This window comes from Myotis davidii, unplaced genomic scaffold, assembly GCF_000327345.1.
Source record: "Myotis davidii unplaced genomic scaffold, ASM32734v1 scaffold408, whole genome shotgun sequence".
In the NCBI taxonomy this organism is placed as follows: Eukaryota; Metazoa; Chordata; class Mammalia; order Chiroptera; family Vespertilionidae; genus Myotis; species Myotis davidii.
The window spans coordinates 658367-674595 of record NW_006299389.1 but is presented as its reverse complement, the minus strand read 5'-3'; the positions used below and the strand labels follow the sequence as shown (position 1 = coordinate 674595).

The 16229-nt window shown below is 37.9% G+C and overlaps 1 protein-coding gene across 4 annotated transcripts in view; it reads right to left on the bottom strand.

Moving 5' to 3' along the window:
* KDM4C (lysine (K)-specific demethylase 4C) overlaps nucleotides 1-16229 on the bottom strand; it is a 354050-nt gene that overhangs the window by 122612 nt on the left and 215209 nt on the right. For all 4 annotated transcript variants that reach the window (XM_015571205.1, XM_006774842.2, XM_006774843.2 and 1 more), the window contains 3 exons: nucleotides 13277-13458; nucleotides 11453-11666; nucleotides 10080-10156 (listed from right to left, as the gene is read on the bottom strand). In XM_015571205.1, the coding sequence (XP_015426691.1) occupies nucleotides 10080-10156; nucleotides 11453-11666; nucleotides 13277-13458 (473 nt within the window). The remainder of the gene's footprint in view (nucleotides 1-10079; nucleotides 10157-11452; nucleotides 11667-13276; nucleotides 13459-16229) is intronic.

The window sequence follows — 16229 nt, the reverse complement described above, 5'->3', positions numbered from 1 at the left end:
GGGCTCTTCCTGGACATGGGGAGGGACCAGGGGAGGTTGGCCGGCCCCGGGAGGTTGGCTATGGGAGCGCACTGACCACCAGGGGGCAGCTCCTATGTTGAGCATCTGCCCCCGTTGGTCAGTGTGTGTCATAGTGACCAGTCAGTCTGGTCGCTCTGATTCAGTAGATGAGTGGATAAAAAAGCTGTGGCACACAAAAAGACAAGTGTTGGTGAAAATGTGAAGAAAAGGGAACCCTAGTACACTGCTAGTGGGAATGCAGATTGGTGCAGCCACTGTGGAAAACAGTATGGAGTTTCCTCAAAACATTAATAAAAATGGAACTCCTGACATGTAATTTTTAAAATAGGATTGCCTATATGCATATATGCATAGCCCATGGACACAGACAATAGTGTGGTGAAGGCCTAGGAATGGTGAGTGGGGGGTGGACGGGGTCAATGAGAAAAAAAGGGGGATATCTGTATCACTTTCAACAATAAAGATAAATTAAAAAGAAAATGTATCCAGGATTCTAGATTATTTAAAAGCAGACGAGACAGGTCAGACAGACATGGGGTATGAGAAAAAGAAAAGCATATTTGACTCTAAAGTTTTAGGCCTTAGCAGCTGGAAGGTCTGGAAATTAGGAAGCCCACAGGAGAAGATCTGGAATTCATTTTGAAACACAGTGAATTTGAGCTACTCACTAGACATGCTGCTCAGGAGTTGGCCACATGAATCTGCAGCTCAATGGAGAGGCTGAGTTGGACAGAGACAGGTATCAATGACTATATGCTGTTAGTGTAGAGAAGAGGCCCACATTTTGAACTGTGGGGAGTGAACGCTTGTGACTGCACCCAAGTAACCAAATAATCTTCCAATCGGAATACTATCTGCTACCATAATTCCCCTTTTCCTGCAACAGGACAGACCCTCAGGTTCCAGGATTAGAATGTGAACAGCTTGAGGAGGGTGGGTGTGCTTGCTACATTTTAACTACTTAAATATCATTAACCATTTGTATAAAAAGAAGATAGCAGAAGAATAGAAAGCTACACTTTGTGTTTGTTTCAAATTACATTTTTTTCTTAGATTTGTCTTTCTAATGCCATTACTTACACCAGTGGTTGGTAAATTGCGGCTTGTGAGCCACATGCGGCTCTTTGGCCCCTTGAGTGTGGCTCTTCCACAAAATACCGACTTCTGCACATGGGCCACGAAGTTTCAATCGCACTGTACGTGCACGCCCGCACATGGTATTTTGTGGAAGAGCCACACTCAAGGGGCCAAAGAGCCACAAGTGGCACGCGAGCTGCGGTTTGCCGACCACTGGATAAAAATTAATTTGAAGTTTGCAGAGCACCTGTTTGGTAGCAAGCCCGACACATACTTGTTGGCAAGGAGAAGCACCTCTATAATTGAAGAGTGGTCAGAAGTAATCTACATGGGACTTACTGCATTTACATAATAGTATTTCCAGGATCCTGAGCAAAGTACTTCAAGTTGAACATCTTTGTTAAAAATGTACAACATTCGGCTTTCAAATAAAAGCTCAGCTGGTTTATTCTTTCTTCCAAGCATGACCTTCGATAACAAATAGCAAAGTACATTATTTCTTCACCCTGCCACTGGACCAACTTTTGCCATTCGTGAGAAACGCCTGCACTGCGTTTCTAAGGACCTGTGCCTTATAGCCCAGTGACCTCGGGCATGCACATCCTGGTGTAGAGTACAGTATGTTATGCTCCCCATAATGTCAGTCATTATTCTTCCTGACTTTACTTGTGCTCTCTGGCTAAAGCACTTAAGATTAATGAGGCATTTGTTCTCAATCAAGAAGCTATTTATGAATATAGTTCCACTTACAATAAGCTTTGTAGACTTTTCTTTCTTTCTCACCATTACCAAAAGGGCAAGGGGGTGGGGGGGAGGGATGATTTTTCTTGAGCAAAAGGGAGAATAGAAAAAAATGATTTGTGACTTTATAGTCTGTGAGCAGTTTCCTAACGGAAAGGCCTCCACATCACAGCTATGCTCTCAGGATAATTGATATCCGTAAATGTGCTGTTCTGTTTGGTTAAAGTCAAATAGTTATTCCTGCCCCGGCCTTTATGAGACAGGGTACAGCTAATCAAAATTACGTGCCTCCTCAGGAGGCAAGAGGTAATTTTGAACCCAAATGCATTACCTCAAGTGGGAGCATGCGGTCCTGGCTACAGGCTTACAGGATACCTCAATGGTGTCATCAACCACATGGCTTCAAATGGCCACTGCCACCTGTGACTGCCCAACCTTACAAAGAATAGAGCCTTTCAGCCCGGCCAGCGTGGCTCAGTGGTTGAGCATCAGCCTATGAACCAGGAGGTCACAGTTCGAGTCCCAGTCTGGGCACATGCCCAGGTTGCAGGCTCAATTCCCAGTGTGGGGCGTGCAGGAGGCAACTGATCAATGATTCTCTCTCATCACTGATGTTCTATTTCTCTCTCCTTCTCCCTTCCTCTCTGAAGTCAATAAAAACATATTATTTTTTTTTTAAAAAAAGAGAACAGAGCCTTTCAGAGGATCAATGAGGGAAAGAAAGGGGGGATATTTGTAATACTTTCAACAATAAAGTTTTAAAAAATAGAATAGAGCATTTTTTTTCTCTACTAGTTCTACTGTATATGAGGATCAAAGTCAGCCTTTCGGGTTGACAGCCTCTCATCATCAGGTCTTGACAGTATCCCATGGAATAAAAAACATATAGCATAAAACGCATCACAAAGAGTGCAGTGTCACAGTGACCTCTCAAGGCCATAAGCCAACCTGATCTGAAAATCAATGGCTCTGATCTACAAAGCCGCTTCAGAGCTCTTTGCAAAAGAACTATGTCAGGGCTGTTGTCAGCTGGGAAATTGAATTCAGGAGATTACCCAGTTCTGGGGCAGGTCCTCCAGAGAGAAACTGCCCCCACAACCACCCAGTAACACTAATTATTCCATAGTAAGTAGGTAACCAATTACACTAGAAATTAGTACTGACTTTATTTTCAATGTAAACTAACCAAAATCATGAAAAAAAGTGGGTCAGAATTAGGCCAGCTGTTCAGCCTTCTTCTCACTCTAAACATCAATAACTGGAGGGGAAAAGAGCCAGGGCCTGGGGATCTGGAGGCTGGGTACAGTCCTGAATGGGGCTCCCTCACCATAAGTGGGGTGATCCTGAGCAAGACTTACTCTTTCAAACTCCTGGTTCATTATCTGCAAAATGAGATTTCTGAAACAAAGAATTCTTTAGTCTTTGTCAGTATTAAATTTTATGGAGACTAGAAAAATTCTAACCCTGCTACATATATTAGTTTATATTTAAATCAACAATTATTCTGAATTTGTAGGTCAAAGGTTAACAAGTGAAACTTTACTTTTTAAGTTGGAGAGGAGCTACAAAGGATAAGGGTAACATAATCCTCAACCACACAAATTTTCTTCAGAAATTTACACCCTAAGAGAACTCCTACTTTGGAGAGAGGAAAGAAAGCAATATCTTCAGATTCAACAGTGTTTAGGGTTGCTCCACATCAGATGAACCTCTATAAAACCCAGGCTCAACCTAATGTGGGAGTCAAAGACTCTACCTAACACCAGGGGTTGTTGGGGCTTCCTAGTTTCCAAAGATGTCAAGAGTTTATCAATTTTCCAAGAAGTTGAGCACATTTACCTAAGACTTAAGGATCAAGTATTAATGAAGTATATGATTGTTTGATCACTGTGCTCTACACCTGAAACTAATACAAAATAATACTGAATGTAAACTGTAATAAAAAAGAAAAAGAAAAAATTGAGTGTTAAAAGTAAGATACACTCCAAACATCAGAAGGTCAGATAAATATGTTCTAACAAATGACTTACCCACAAGCTTGAGCAGCATTGTGGGAGTGGATTTTATAAAGACCACTATACCTCAGGTGCCTTGTAATTTTGTGACTATAATTTATGCAAAGAAAATACTTCACTTTCTTTCCAAAGCCAAATGAAATAGCTTTGTACGTACAGCCTTGGAGGGCATGAATGGCAACCATTACCCAATCTGTAGAAGCCACTGATTTACAATGAAGCAATAAAAACAAATAGACACCAAAATGTTTGTTTTTAATCATCACAATTACATATTCAACTCTAAGAGAAAAGAAAATGCTAATGCCAAATGATCATCAAATTATAGTTTGCTTATATCTAATTGTTACTCTATTTTGAAAAATAAATAAGCAAAATAAAGGGCACAGTGAATAAATGTATGTATAGCCAAGGTGAAAACCAATTTCATGCCTGAGCTTTGCTTTCTTAAAACCATTTTTTTGGGGGAAACTAGAATGTTATGTTTGTTGTACATATACAATACACCTTTATTATTCTACAAAGTACAATAAATGTTCTTCAATAGATATGTGTGCCTTTACCTAGTTTATGCATTTCATTATACAGAATAAAAATTTTAGCCTAAAAAATATTTTCTTAAATTTTTCATTACAAAGTTTACTTTTTCATAGCATGGCAATATGCATCCAAGAATATAATATATAGTTCCATATTTTTTTACACTGTATTACTTTCAAATGAAAATATTCAAATTCCCATAAAGTGGAATAGGATATATTGAAATAAAAAGGAATTTCAAGGATAGTGCCTATTGATATGCATTCCCAAACAGCAGGTTGATAAAATTATAGTAAGGCTCTGAGGTCATTGTTTTTTCAAAAACCATTGAAAGTTTCCTTTAGCTCAAAAAAACTACATTGATTTTACCAATAATTACCAGCATCACTTCTATTCCTATGTTTCTGTTATTCACCATCTATAACTAGGTTAAGAAGCACAGAAATTAAGTATAGTTTCCTTGATGGTCCCCAATTCTTAAGGAAAACTAAAGAAAAAATGGAAATACAAAGCAACACATAATCAAAGCATTTTAGGACCAGAACAGACCTTAGATATGTATCTCTAGTCAAACCTTCACATTAAATTACTTTTAAATCTTCCTTTAATTTAGATTCTGTTTAGATTATAGGTATGTGAGCTACTGCATCTGCCTTGCCCACCCCCAAAGAATTATTTAAGGTAATAAAAGAGCTCCCTAGTAAGACAAATGGTAACTTTATTTGGAATTCTTCACACTGACAATGAAAAACTACAGCACAGGCTTATTGCTGCCATGTACAGAAGACTGGCAACTCATGATTTGTCACAGTCATAAATCTGCGTATGATGTGACTTCCCATGATACGTGTCCGATCTGTACATTCAGTTTTCACTCCCATCTATGGCAATAACCCAAATCCTCACAGACCCCTACCCCAAAAGATCCCTAAAGAAAGAATTAAATTATCTGGAAAGAAACTAACACCAAAGAGCTACATTATCCCAAAAATTTTTAAAAATAAAATTTTATCAATATTCCTTAACCTCTTAAATCTGTTTATATTTATTTACTCTCTAGAATTCTATACTATAAGTTCTTCAGAAGATATTATAGAAAATCCTCTTGTTTTTAAATAGCATGCTACCTCTTAATACTATATATCAGCGGTTCTCAACCTGTGGGTCGCGACTCCTTTGGCAGTGGAATGACCCTTTCACAGGGGTCGCCTAAGACCATCCTGCATATCAGATATTTACATTATGATTCATAGCAGTAGCAACATTGCAGTTATGAAGTAACAACGAAAATAATTTTATGGTTGGGTCACAACATGAGGAACTGTATTTAACGGGCCAGAAGGTTGAGAACCGCTGCTCTACATAGTATTAAGCATATGGGTTACTAATTTTTAGAAGTATTTAGACATTTAACTAACATATTTCTTCATAATTAGAAGTATAGCCCTAAAATAGTATTCTGTATTTTACAGAAATACTCAGACTTAAACAAACATTTTTAATGTAGAGACAAAAAAGAAAATGGTGGGGACAAACCTCAAAGAAAATAATACAAATTCTGCATTTTTACAGTGAAAATATTAGCACTATGTTTTTAATCAGTAGTAACTTATAGTCATTACACCATGGAATTCAATTAACAAATTAGACATAAACTACAGTAATTTAGGTCAAAAGTTATTTGATCCACATTAAGAATTAACAAGAAACACAGAAGCAGAATACTGACATTCGACACCTAAAAACAGAACTAGGTAATGTTTGGAATGTGCTCAGAAGTGATACTATAATGAAGGAGTAAAAACTGCTCCACTATGAATTATATAGCCACAAAAGGGAAGAAAACAAATAGCTTAAAATAAAATAATCTACTAAAGCTGGGTTTTAATAAACCATAAATGCAAGCATAGCATTCATATAGTTGTGTCTATTTATCTGAGCAGTACTAAAATAGGACAAATAATCTATGGCCATACCACCCTGAATGCACCCGATCTCGTCTGATCTCGGAAGCTAAGCAGGGTCAGGCCTGGTTAGCACTTGGATGGGAGACCGCCTGGGAATACCGGGTGCTGTAGGCTTAAAAATAAAATAAAATAAAATAGGACAAATAGGCCCAAAGAAATGATTTTAGTTAGGATAATGAATATACAACCTGAATCTCATGATAGAAAGGTATTGGTGAGGGGAGCAGGGATGTCTTGGACTGTTTCATTTCATTTCACTTGAACTGGGGCATAAAGCCAGGATCCTAGAATCTAAGTTAGGGTGTAACCCAAAATTCGTAACTATTCTCTTTGTCCAACACATGAAGTTGCAATACAGCTTCTCCTTTATTATCTTAATTAACATGAATGAATAAAGTAAAGAAATGGTAGCAAAGTGAAACAGTGAGCACTAAACCAAAACTTAGGAAATGGTGAAAGCAATCAAGGTCACAGATAAAGGCCTGGCCCACATGATCACAACCTTCCTAGTTTATGCTCTACCAGTTCAGAAATGAGACTAAGTTCTTACCTCAAAGCAGAGAACTAGGGTCCAAAGCGATGCCCACTCTTCAGAATTGGTAAGTAAAAAGACAACTGGTCTGTGAGCATTGATTCCAGCCTTATATACAACCTCAGCTACTTGCCCAGGAGGACGTTGACAAATCTGACTTCACTTACTTATTAATTGTCTGGGGTTAGATGAAATAATCCCTATGATGCCTTTGCTTCCAAAATTTAAATTATTGATGCCAATCAGCAGATGAGTGGATCAGAAAGCTGAGGTACATTTACATAATGGAATACTATACAGCTGTTAAAAAGAAGGATCTCTTACTCTTTGAGACAACATGGAGAGACCTGGAGAGTATTATGCTAAGCAAAATAAGCCATTCAGATAAAGACAAGTTTCACATCATTTCCCTTCTATGTGGAATCTAATGAACAAAAATAAACTGACGAACAGAATAGATCCAGAGACATAGAAACATGCAACTGACTCATGAATCTCAGAGAGAAGGAGAGGCCAGGGGATGGAAAGAGATTAACCAAATAATTTATATGCATATATGCATAACCCACTGACACACACAATAATGTGGTAAAGGCCCAGGCGGGGGTGAGGGGAAGTGCAGGGGGCAGGATGGAAGGGGGGCAATGGGGGAAAAAGGGACCTTCTCCACCCCCCCCACCGGGGTTGTGCCCGCAACCAAGTACATGCCCTTGACCGGAATCGAACCTGGGACCCTTGAGTCCGCAGGCCGATGCTCTATCCACTGAGCCAAACCGGTTCGGCAAGATTAGGATACTTTAAATGCAGTCATTCCAGCCACAAATTCCAAAGAATCATACTTGTGTTTAGCAAAAATTAATATTGCAACACATATTACCACACTAAATAAGGGTCTTAAAGCCAAAAATATCAATATTATCAGTTACTTCCCTGTAGTGCTTAAACTCAATTCAACTATTTCTCAGGAGAAAAAAATTTCAAAATAAAGCTTCATAGACAAAGTATACTCTAAATTGATAAATCAAAAGAAACAATTGGTTCACTGTGAGTCTGAATTATTTCCAGTTAGAAATAAGAAAATATGTGGTCTAAATGATCACTGTGAAGTTCTACTCAAGAGTTCCATTTCCATTGCAAATTGAAATACTTACATGATATCAATATTAAATTACAAAAGGCTTACTGTATATTCTGAGGGTGTTGAGGGGTGAAGATTAATAGAAAGATGTTTTAAATCAATTTCCTTCTTAAGACATGTTTAAGGAAAACAATACGATCAATCAGAAGCAGCCTTGGAATCAGGGCGAGTGGCCTAGGTCTGGCCCTGCTCTGCCATGCAGAGAACACTGGTACCTTGAATAAATATAGGACTGCTCGATGTGAGAGCACAGGTGCCAAGCAATAACCAAGGATCCAACAAAGAACTCTTCTCGGCCTGGTGACCTGGATTAGCACATCTCTAAATCTATACTTGAGGGTAAAGAAGAAGATATCCCTGGTGAAACAGATTTTACAAGGCTTTGCTTTGGTGCCTACAATGGGAATAAGAGTTGAATGCATTTATTATAGGACTTCCTGGCTGATTTATAGATGCTCTGCATTTACATAGTTTTTTGTTTATTTGTTTGTTTGAATCCTTACCTGGGGTAGTTTTTCCATTGATTATTTTCTAAGCAAGAGTAGAGGGGAGAGAGGAGGGAGGAGACAGAGAGAGAGAAACATCTATGTGAGAGAAACATAATGACTGGTTGCCTCCTGCATGCAACCAATCCAGGGATCAAGCCTACAATTGAGGTACATGCCCTTAACCAGGAACCAAACTATGACCACGTGCCGGTACTCTAACCACTGAGACAAACCATCCAGGGCTATATAGTTTTTGTTAACATAATGATCACACTAAAGGAAATACCAACATGTTTTCTGAACCCACTAATGAAAAGACCTCTTAAGTTTAAGATATACCTCTAACACAGTGGTTCTCAACCTTCTGGCCCTTTAAATACAGCTCCTCATGTTGTGACCCAACCATAAAATTATTTTCATTGCTACTTCATAACTGTAATGTTGCTACTGTTATGAATCGTAATGTAAATATCTGATATGCAGGATGGTCTTAGGCGACCCCTGTGAAAGGGTCATTCCACCGCCAAAGGGGTCGCGACCCACAGGTTGAGAACCGCTGCTCTGACATCAAATGTATCAGATTACTCGAACATTTTCACCCATTTCCCCCTCACTAGCCAAGGTGAATGCCAGCAAAAAAAGTATTCAAACAACATCCCCACATACACCTTTAATTTACAGTTACCATATGTCTATTTCAACAATGAGAGCTAAACATACATAATCATGACATAAATTTGCAAGGCATTTTCCTTATATTGTCCTTCAGGTTTTTAACTCTGGTTACAAGGATGTTTGATTCACTGTCATTATTCACTGAGGAGGAGAGCAACTGCTACTATTATCATCAACACCATCAAGCTGAGCATATGCTCTAAGATCGAGAGTGAGGGATATGATGTTGAGACCTGACAGATTCTCCCTTTCAAGAATGTTCTTGTACCTCTTGAAAGAAACGATTTTATGAAAAATTTGGGTAGCACAAAATTAAATGGCAAAATGAGTGACATACTGGATTAATGAAATAGGACTCAATGCTAGGATATAAGCTAAAGTTTCAACAGGGTTTCCAGGAAAACAATTTCAATGAAGAGGGATTTGTTGTTGAAGATTCTGTCTCAAGGTCACAGCAAATGCCTGGAACAAGAGTAGAACTCAAAAAGAGTAGAACTCAAAGTATGCATATAAGAATAAATAAATGGGGAAGTCCTCGGGCTAGTTGAAGAGTTATGTATGAGTATGGTTTCCTCAGAGAAGATCCCCACCTTGAATACTTATTTTCAAGAATCGCAGAATAGGACAATATTCTGGACCTGCTCTGACAAACTGGCAATCTCTGTGGGTTCCAGAGATAAGAAGTGACACCTAAAACTTTATTTAATATTTCTACAATGACTATAAGCAACACATAGGATGACATAGAAAGAGAAGACTAGAAATACAGTAAGTGTAGAATTGTACACAAAAGCATGTGTATAATCTTACCTTACCACTAGATTTAAATGTATCCACAGTGGACGAAGTGAGAAGAGCTAAGAGATATTAACATAAGCTACTTACTGCTGTCCATGCATTTCTTTTGCACCGGACACATAACCATCCATCAGAGATTTCATAAGAAGGAATACCATAACAACCTATAAAATATTAATATGGATTAAAGAATTAGGTATTTTGCATTGTGACAATATTCCACATGTTAGCACTGATTAAATAAAAGCACTACCTACCCTACAGTTTCTGATTCTTAGAACAAAACAAAGATACTTTTGGTTCTCATGGATATCAGTTCCAGAAAATATGAGAGTGCGGGTATTAACAGTAACTAATGCTCACAATAGTTATTGTAGAGAATACTGATAATTCCTGAATGGGCAATAGTAAAACTTCAAACTTTCTTGTCTACTCCTTTACTCATGCAAAACATATTTCAAAATAAGTTGCAATTCAGGAAACAAAGTTGGGAGAAGTTTTAAAATAAAACAAACTTTGACAATATTTGAAATTAATGTAATTTAAAATTAGATTTCAAATATTATGTTTAACTAGCTTTAATTTCAATGATAGGGACAAAGGATACACAATTCATATTTAGTGATAAAGGGATGTGTTCAATTCCATTTGTCTATTCTGTACATGCCAGACTCAAAAGAACTATGTAAGAAGGTAGCTGATGATGCCAACACAAATAGCAATTATGCAGAACCAACAAATGTGTTAATCTGACTTCCTGAAATAAGGTTTTCAAAGATTTAAATGAGTAATTTTCAATATCACATTTCTATAAAATTTGAGATAGAAAGAGAAAATAACAGAAGTGTAATTACCCAAAGAGAAAAGCCTATCATAGTTAAGCAAAATCATAAAATGTTTAGTTCAAGCACATGAAATATTATGGTTAAACTGCATGGCTAGTATATTCAGAAGTCAAGATTAAAATCCTAGCTTTTTTTGTGAAATGATGCTTTGCCTCTGATATACATATAAAAATGTAGGGTGAGTGTATGTGTGAATACATGTTATGAATTGATATAAATACAATAAGAAGGTTGCTATAGTTATATTTCAAGAAGATTACATTCAAATATTGGGGGAAGCTAATAGTAGCTGATTAATAAATACATGACAGACAGTAAGACTATCTCAGACATAATGTAAGGTTGGTATTACACTGGGGTAAATACAGTGTATATTATATTATAAACCATTCATACGACACTAACAAAGAGAAACCCTGCGATTCGGTATTGTATAAAACTGGAGAAAAAAGAATGATTATACCTACTCATAGTTTAATTTTTTTAAATGTGAGAAAAAATGATCTAATATACCAATAGTTCAATGCCAAAGACCTGGCAGGTTACATAGGGGTAAGAAGTAAAGACTGTGAAGCACTAAAAAGCCAATGATTGATGAATGAGAGATTCATTTACTTGCATGAACCCGTACGCAGCACTTTGCACAGGAAATCAGAAGGCTTGTCCCATCCTCTTCCAGAAAGGCATTAGGTGGCGAATATTCTATATTTTCTTCGCTATAAATAAAACACATCTCTGGAATGAGGGGCTTAGTCTTTCCTCTCGAAGCAACCGTGTCATCTAATTTTGTCTCCCATCTAGAATCATTTTCTTCATTGCTGCTCTCTGGCTGAAAAACACAGTATTTCCACGTGAGTGAAAAACATGGAAATGAACTCATTTGTTATGCCACTCAAATCTACTAACAGCTGTTCCATCCACTAACTTTCAGCTCCTGTTCTTCTTTTTGTTCTCCTTGACCCAACTACTAGCTTTTTCCTAATGCTCCGCCTCAGGCTCCCATCAGATGCTAAGCTATAGGAACAAGAAGATATTCTGTGCATCTGCTTGTACAAGAAAGTACTGAGCTACTAAAACTATGTTCTTACATAAATAGTTAATGGAAAGTATCAGTTTTTCTGATGAATTTTTTCATTTCTTTATTTGCACTTGGTTAACAGAACTGGTTTCATTTACTGAAGAATCTTACCCAGTTACACCTAACAGGAGTGTTATAAAGACCTAAGCTTATGTCTGCGCAAAAGTATTGAGAGAGTTTTTGAAGGCTTCTGATTCTCGACAAAGTTTGAAAACATCAAGACAGAAAGATCTGGCAACTGTCATTAAATAAAAAATATACCGTGCAAAACAAAATTGTCACCTCTTATCAAAATATATGGAAAATGTTTACTGTTTATTTGAAATTCTAATAACTATCATATTATCTCCACAGATCTGATATTAATTTCACTAAATCTTATAATTTCTGTGAGAATGTTTTAATTATTGGGGAAATATATAGGCAGATTACGATATAGAAATAAGAATAAATAAAAGGTTGTTTTTCCAAGAAAACAGAAATTTAATGACTTAAAAGGAAAACATAAGTGTTTGTCACTCACCAGGGCCACATTAAAAGATGAGCAAGTAACCTACTTTCTATTTACAAAGGTCTGAAAATGTGAGATTTCACACATTTTCATGCTCTGAACATCTGAACAGAAAAGCATTTACTTTACATGGATCTTGAGGAGAATATTTCTGATTCAATTAGTGAAAATATAACCCGGAACACAATGTTAACGTCAATACACTTAATTGCACCTTAAAATAAGATCATGTAGATACATCACCCTTACTAGATTCCTAGAGATCATTTTGTCTGTGTTGGAGCTGGAAAATGTGGTCCTCGGGGAGCTAAATGCCATCAGTATAACGGATATGGGATGTTATTGAAAACATCATGCATAGCTGGCATTATGCACAGCTGCCTGATGAGTATATGCTGGACAATTCAGTTTGAATTTAATCCTGTGGTGTCTTTTGCATGGGAAGATAAAGAGACACTTAAATGTGGTCCCAGAGCTAACATTTATATTATTGAGAGTGATGTTTTCAAACATAAAACAGAGACTAGATCTCTCTTGTTAAGCTTTAAGTTCTATGTTTCTTGGTGAAAGGGGTGGAAAAAAAGGTTGGCACTGCCCCCTGACTGAAATAAACCAAGGCCAATAAGTAAGCCAATCATTTATTCAAAAGTGGTAATTCACTGTCAGGGATATGTCTCTCAAGTAGCACTTAGACATTCTGGTTGGGCTCTATGGCCATTAGCTACACAAATATGAATGTCTTCCTTTTCATGTTCATACTTACCTTACAATGATTCACTGTGCTTTCACAGTCACAGAAAGAGTGCATCAGTGATAGGAACCTTGACAATGACCCCTCCAGCCTCATTACCTTGTAGTATGGCATGAGGAGAGCACAGATGGCACAGTGTGGTTCCATTCTGCCCATGGCTGCATTATACTCCTGCTCAGCCACAAAGTTTGGAGCCTTTGTCTGCCAAAGGTGGACCAGAGGCTTTGCCCAGGACTCCGTTTCTTCCACTTCCTCCTCAATTAATGGAACCTCAGGTAAGTCTTAAGAGATAGGACATGAAAACACAGTGAGTATGAGACCCAGGGTAAAACAACCCTGGTTATAAAAGAAGCAAACATTCCAAAGTGTCTGTGATATTAAAGTCAGACAGGAAACCTATTTTATCTTTCAAATAGATTCGGAGAGAAGAGTAACAAAAGTTTCCTTTTCATCCTCTTCATCTTCAAGGATTAGGTCAGATCTGATGGCCAGACAACCACCCTCCTTTTAACACCATCCCCTTCCCTGCCAGGAATAACTAACCTGTTCCCTCCGTTTGACTACACTACTTCCATAATTCGACTGCTACCATAACACCTCCCACGGCAAAATAGTTTATATGTGTGAGAGAATCTCCAGGCAGCACAGGCATCTGCTAACCCAATAGCTGGCTTACCAATAGTTTTAGCTTCCTCACCTAACATAGTGCATGGTTCTATATAAATTTATTAATTAGAGGACTTCATTTAATTAACTTTTGGACTCAATAATTCATGACAAATAACATCTGCAGAGCATCTTTCATATGCCAAGCAATATACTGCCATTACGTGGATATAAAAGACAATTCCTATGTCAAAACTTATTTGTTCAGTATGATGTCCCGAGAGGGTCAAATTTCTTAAGTATATGCATCTGTTAACATAAAAGGAACAGAAATGCACTCCATGAGAATACCATTTTAGGAAAATTTTCTACAAGGGAGAAAAATACAGAAAGACCTAACAGGTTAAGAGAAAAGAATTCTTCATGCCAATAGCAGAGGACAATGTATCAGAGCAGGTGGCAGCAGCCACAGCTCTGCCCAGTATTTAGTGTCTCGAGCTGTGGCACACTCTAAAATTCCTCACCAGTAGCTGACACAGACTTAAGAATAAATATTGTGGACAATGTCCTTGACTCCCAAGCATGGATGTTCCTGTGAACTAATGTGCACCAGCCCTGGAAGTGTTGACTTACCTATTTTAGAAAAAATCAAGAGAGATTTGCTCAGATGAAAAAATAAGAAGGGCTGAATGAGGCTGAAAATAACTCTAAAGAAGCTAACTAATGCAAAAAGGAGCATATCTGCTTCCATGTTGGTGGTGGTGGTAGTAGTATTATTATTGTTAATTGGTTACAATGGAAAATGCTTAGTAATCAGGCAGGGGCAGTGGTTTGAAAACACAACAAAAGGTAACAACCTTTGTCTATCTGAATTCGCAGTGCAGTAATCTTACTCTAAAAATAAACTGCTTCCACCTCAGTATCCCTACAGTAAGTAATATTAGAATACTTACTACAAAGACTAAGATTTGAAAAATAAGCCGAAACCGGTTTGGCTCGGTGGATAGAGCGTCGGCCTGCAGACTGAAAGGTCCCAGGTTCGATTCCGGTCAAGGGCATGTACCTGGGTTGCAGGCACATCTCCAGTAGGAGATGTGCAGGAGGCAGCTGATCGATGTTTCTCTCTCATCGATGTTTCTAACTCTCTATCTCTCTCCCTTCCTCTCTGTAAAAAATCAATAAAATATATTTTTTAAAAAAAGAAAAAGAAAAGATGGGAGTGAAAAGTTAACCAGGAATTTGAAATAATATTAAATCTTTAACCTATAGGCCAATATCTCCCACATATGTACTAAAAATGGATCTAACAAAAAAGAAATCCAAATCTGAGTAGCTGTTGCTACCACTGACATACAATAAATTAATTATATCATTTACTTTATTTAAAAAGATTAAAACACAAGCTACAGATGACGCCCTTTATCCCTTTAGTTGGTCATAAGTTAATGTGAAGAGTTGTCAAAATATTTTTAGGGATGGAAGAAATAGTATTTAATTCCTAAAAGCCTAGCAATAATGAAAAAGAAGTGGTGAAAAAAAAAAAGAAGTGGTGAAAAAGGACAATTCCTGACAATGGACACAGACCAAGGGCTACAGCAAGACATGACCTAAGATAGCCTATGCAAATTGAGCTTGTCCTCAAACCCTCTCAACACTGACCTGGTAGAGGACCTGGGTCTATAGCTGTCCTCCAAAGATGAGGCTGTACTCTGGCCCAAGAGCATCTGTCTTCTGTTTGGATGCTCCCCAGGCCAGAGTATGCACTGAACACCATAAGTTTGTAATACCATACATTAAAAATAGCACGGCAGCAACACTGTGCAGCAACAAGTACAGGGAACTGTCAGTCCAGAGACCTGAATTTAAATTTTAAACCCTTTGAGAAAATTGGACAGATAAATGCCCCCCAAAAAGAAATGAAAAGAAACTAGAACACCTTCTTATACCAAATACTAGAATAAACTCAAAATAGTCCAGCCAGTGTGGCTCAGTGGTTGCGCATCAACCCAGCAATCAAAAGGTCATTGGTTCAATTCCTGGTCAGGGCATGTGCCTGGGTTGCAGGCTCAATCTCCAATAGGGGGAATGCTGGAGACAGCCAGTTGATGATGTTACTTTCTAATTGATATTTCTCTCTATCCCTCCCCTTCCCTCTCTCTCTCTCTCTCTCTAAAAATCAATAAAAACACATTTTCTAAAAAGATATTAAACTTAAAATGAATTAAAGACTTAAACATTATACCTAAAACCATAAAACTCCTAGAAGAAAACATTTTTCTTAGTACTATTTTTCTGATATATATCACTAGAGGCCCGGTGCACAAAAATTTGTGCACGGGGGGCGGGGGGGTCCCCTCAGCCCGGCCTGTGCCCTCTCGCAGTCTGGGACCCCTCGGGAGATAACGACCTGCTGGCTTAGGCCTGCTCCTGGGTGGCAGAGGGCAGG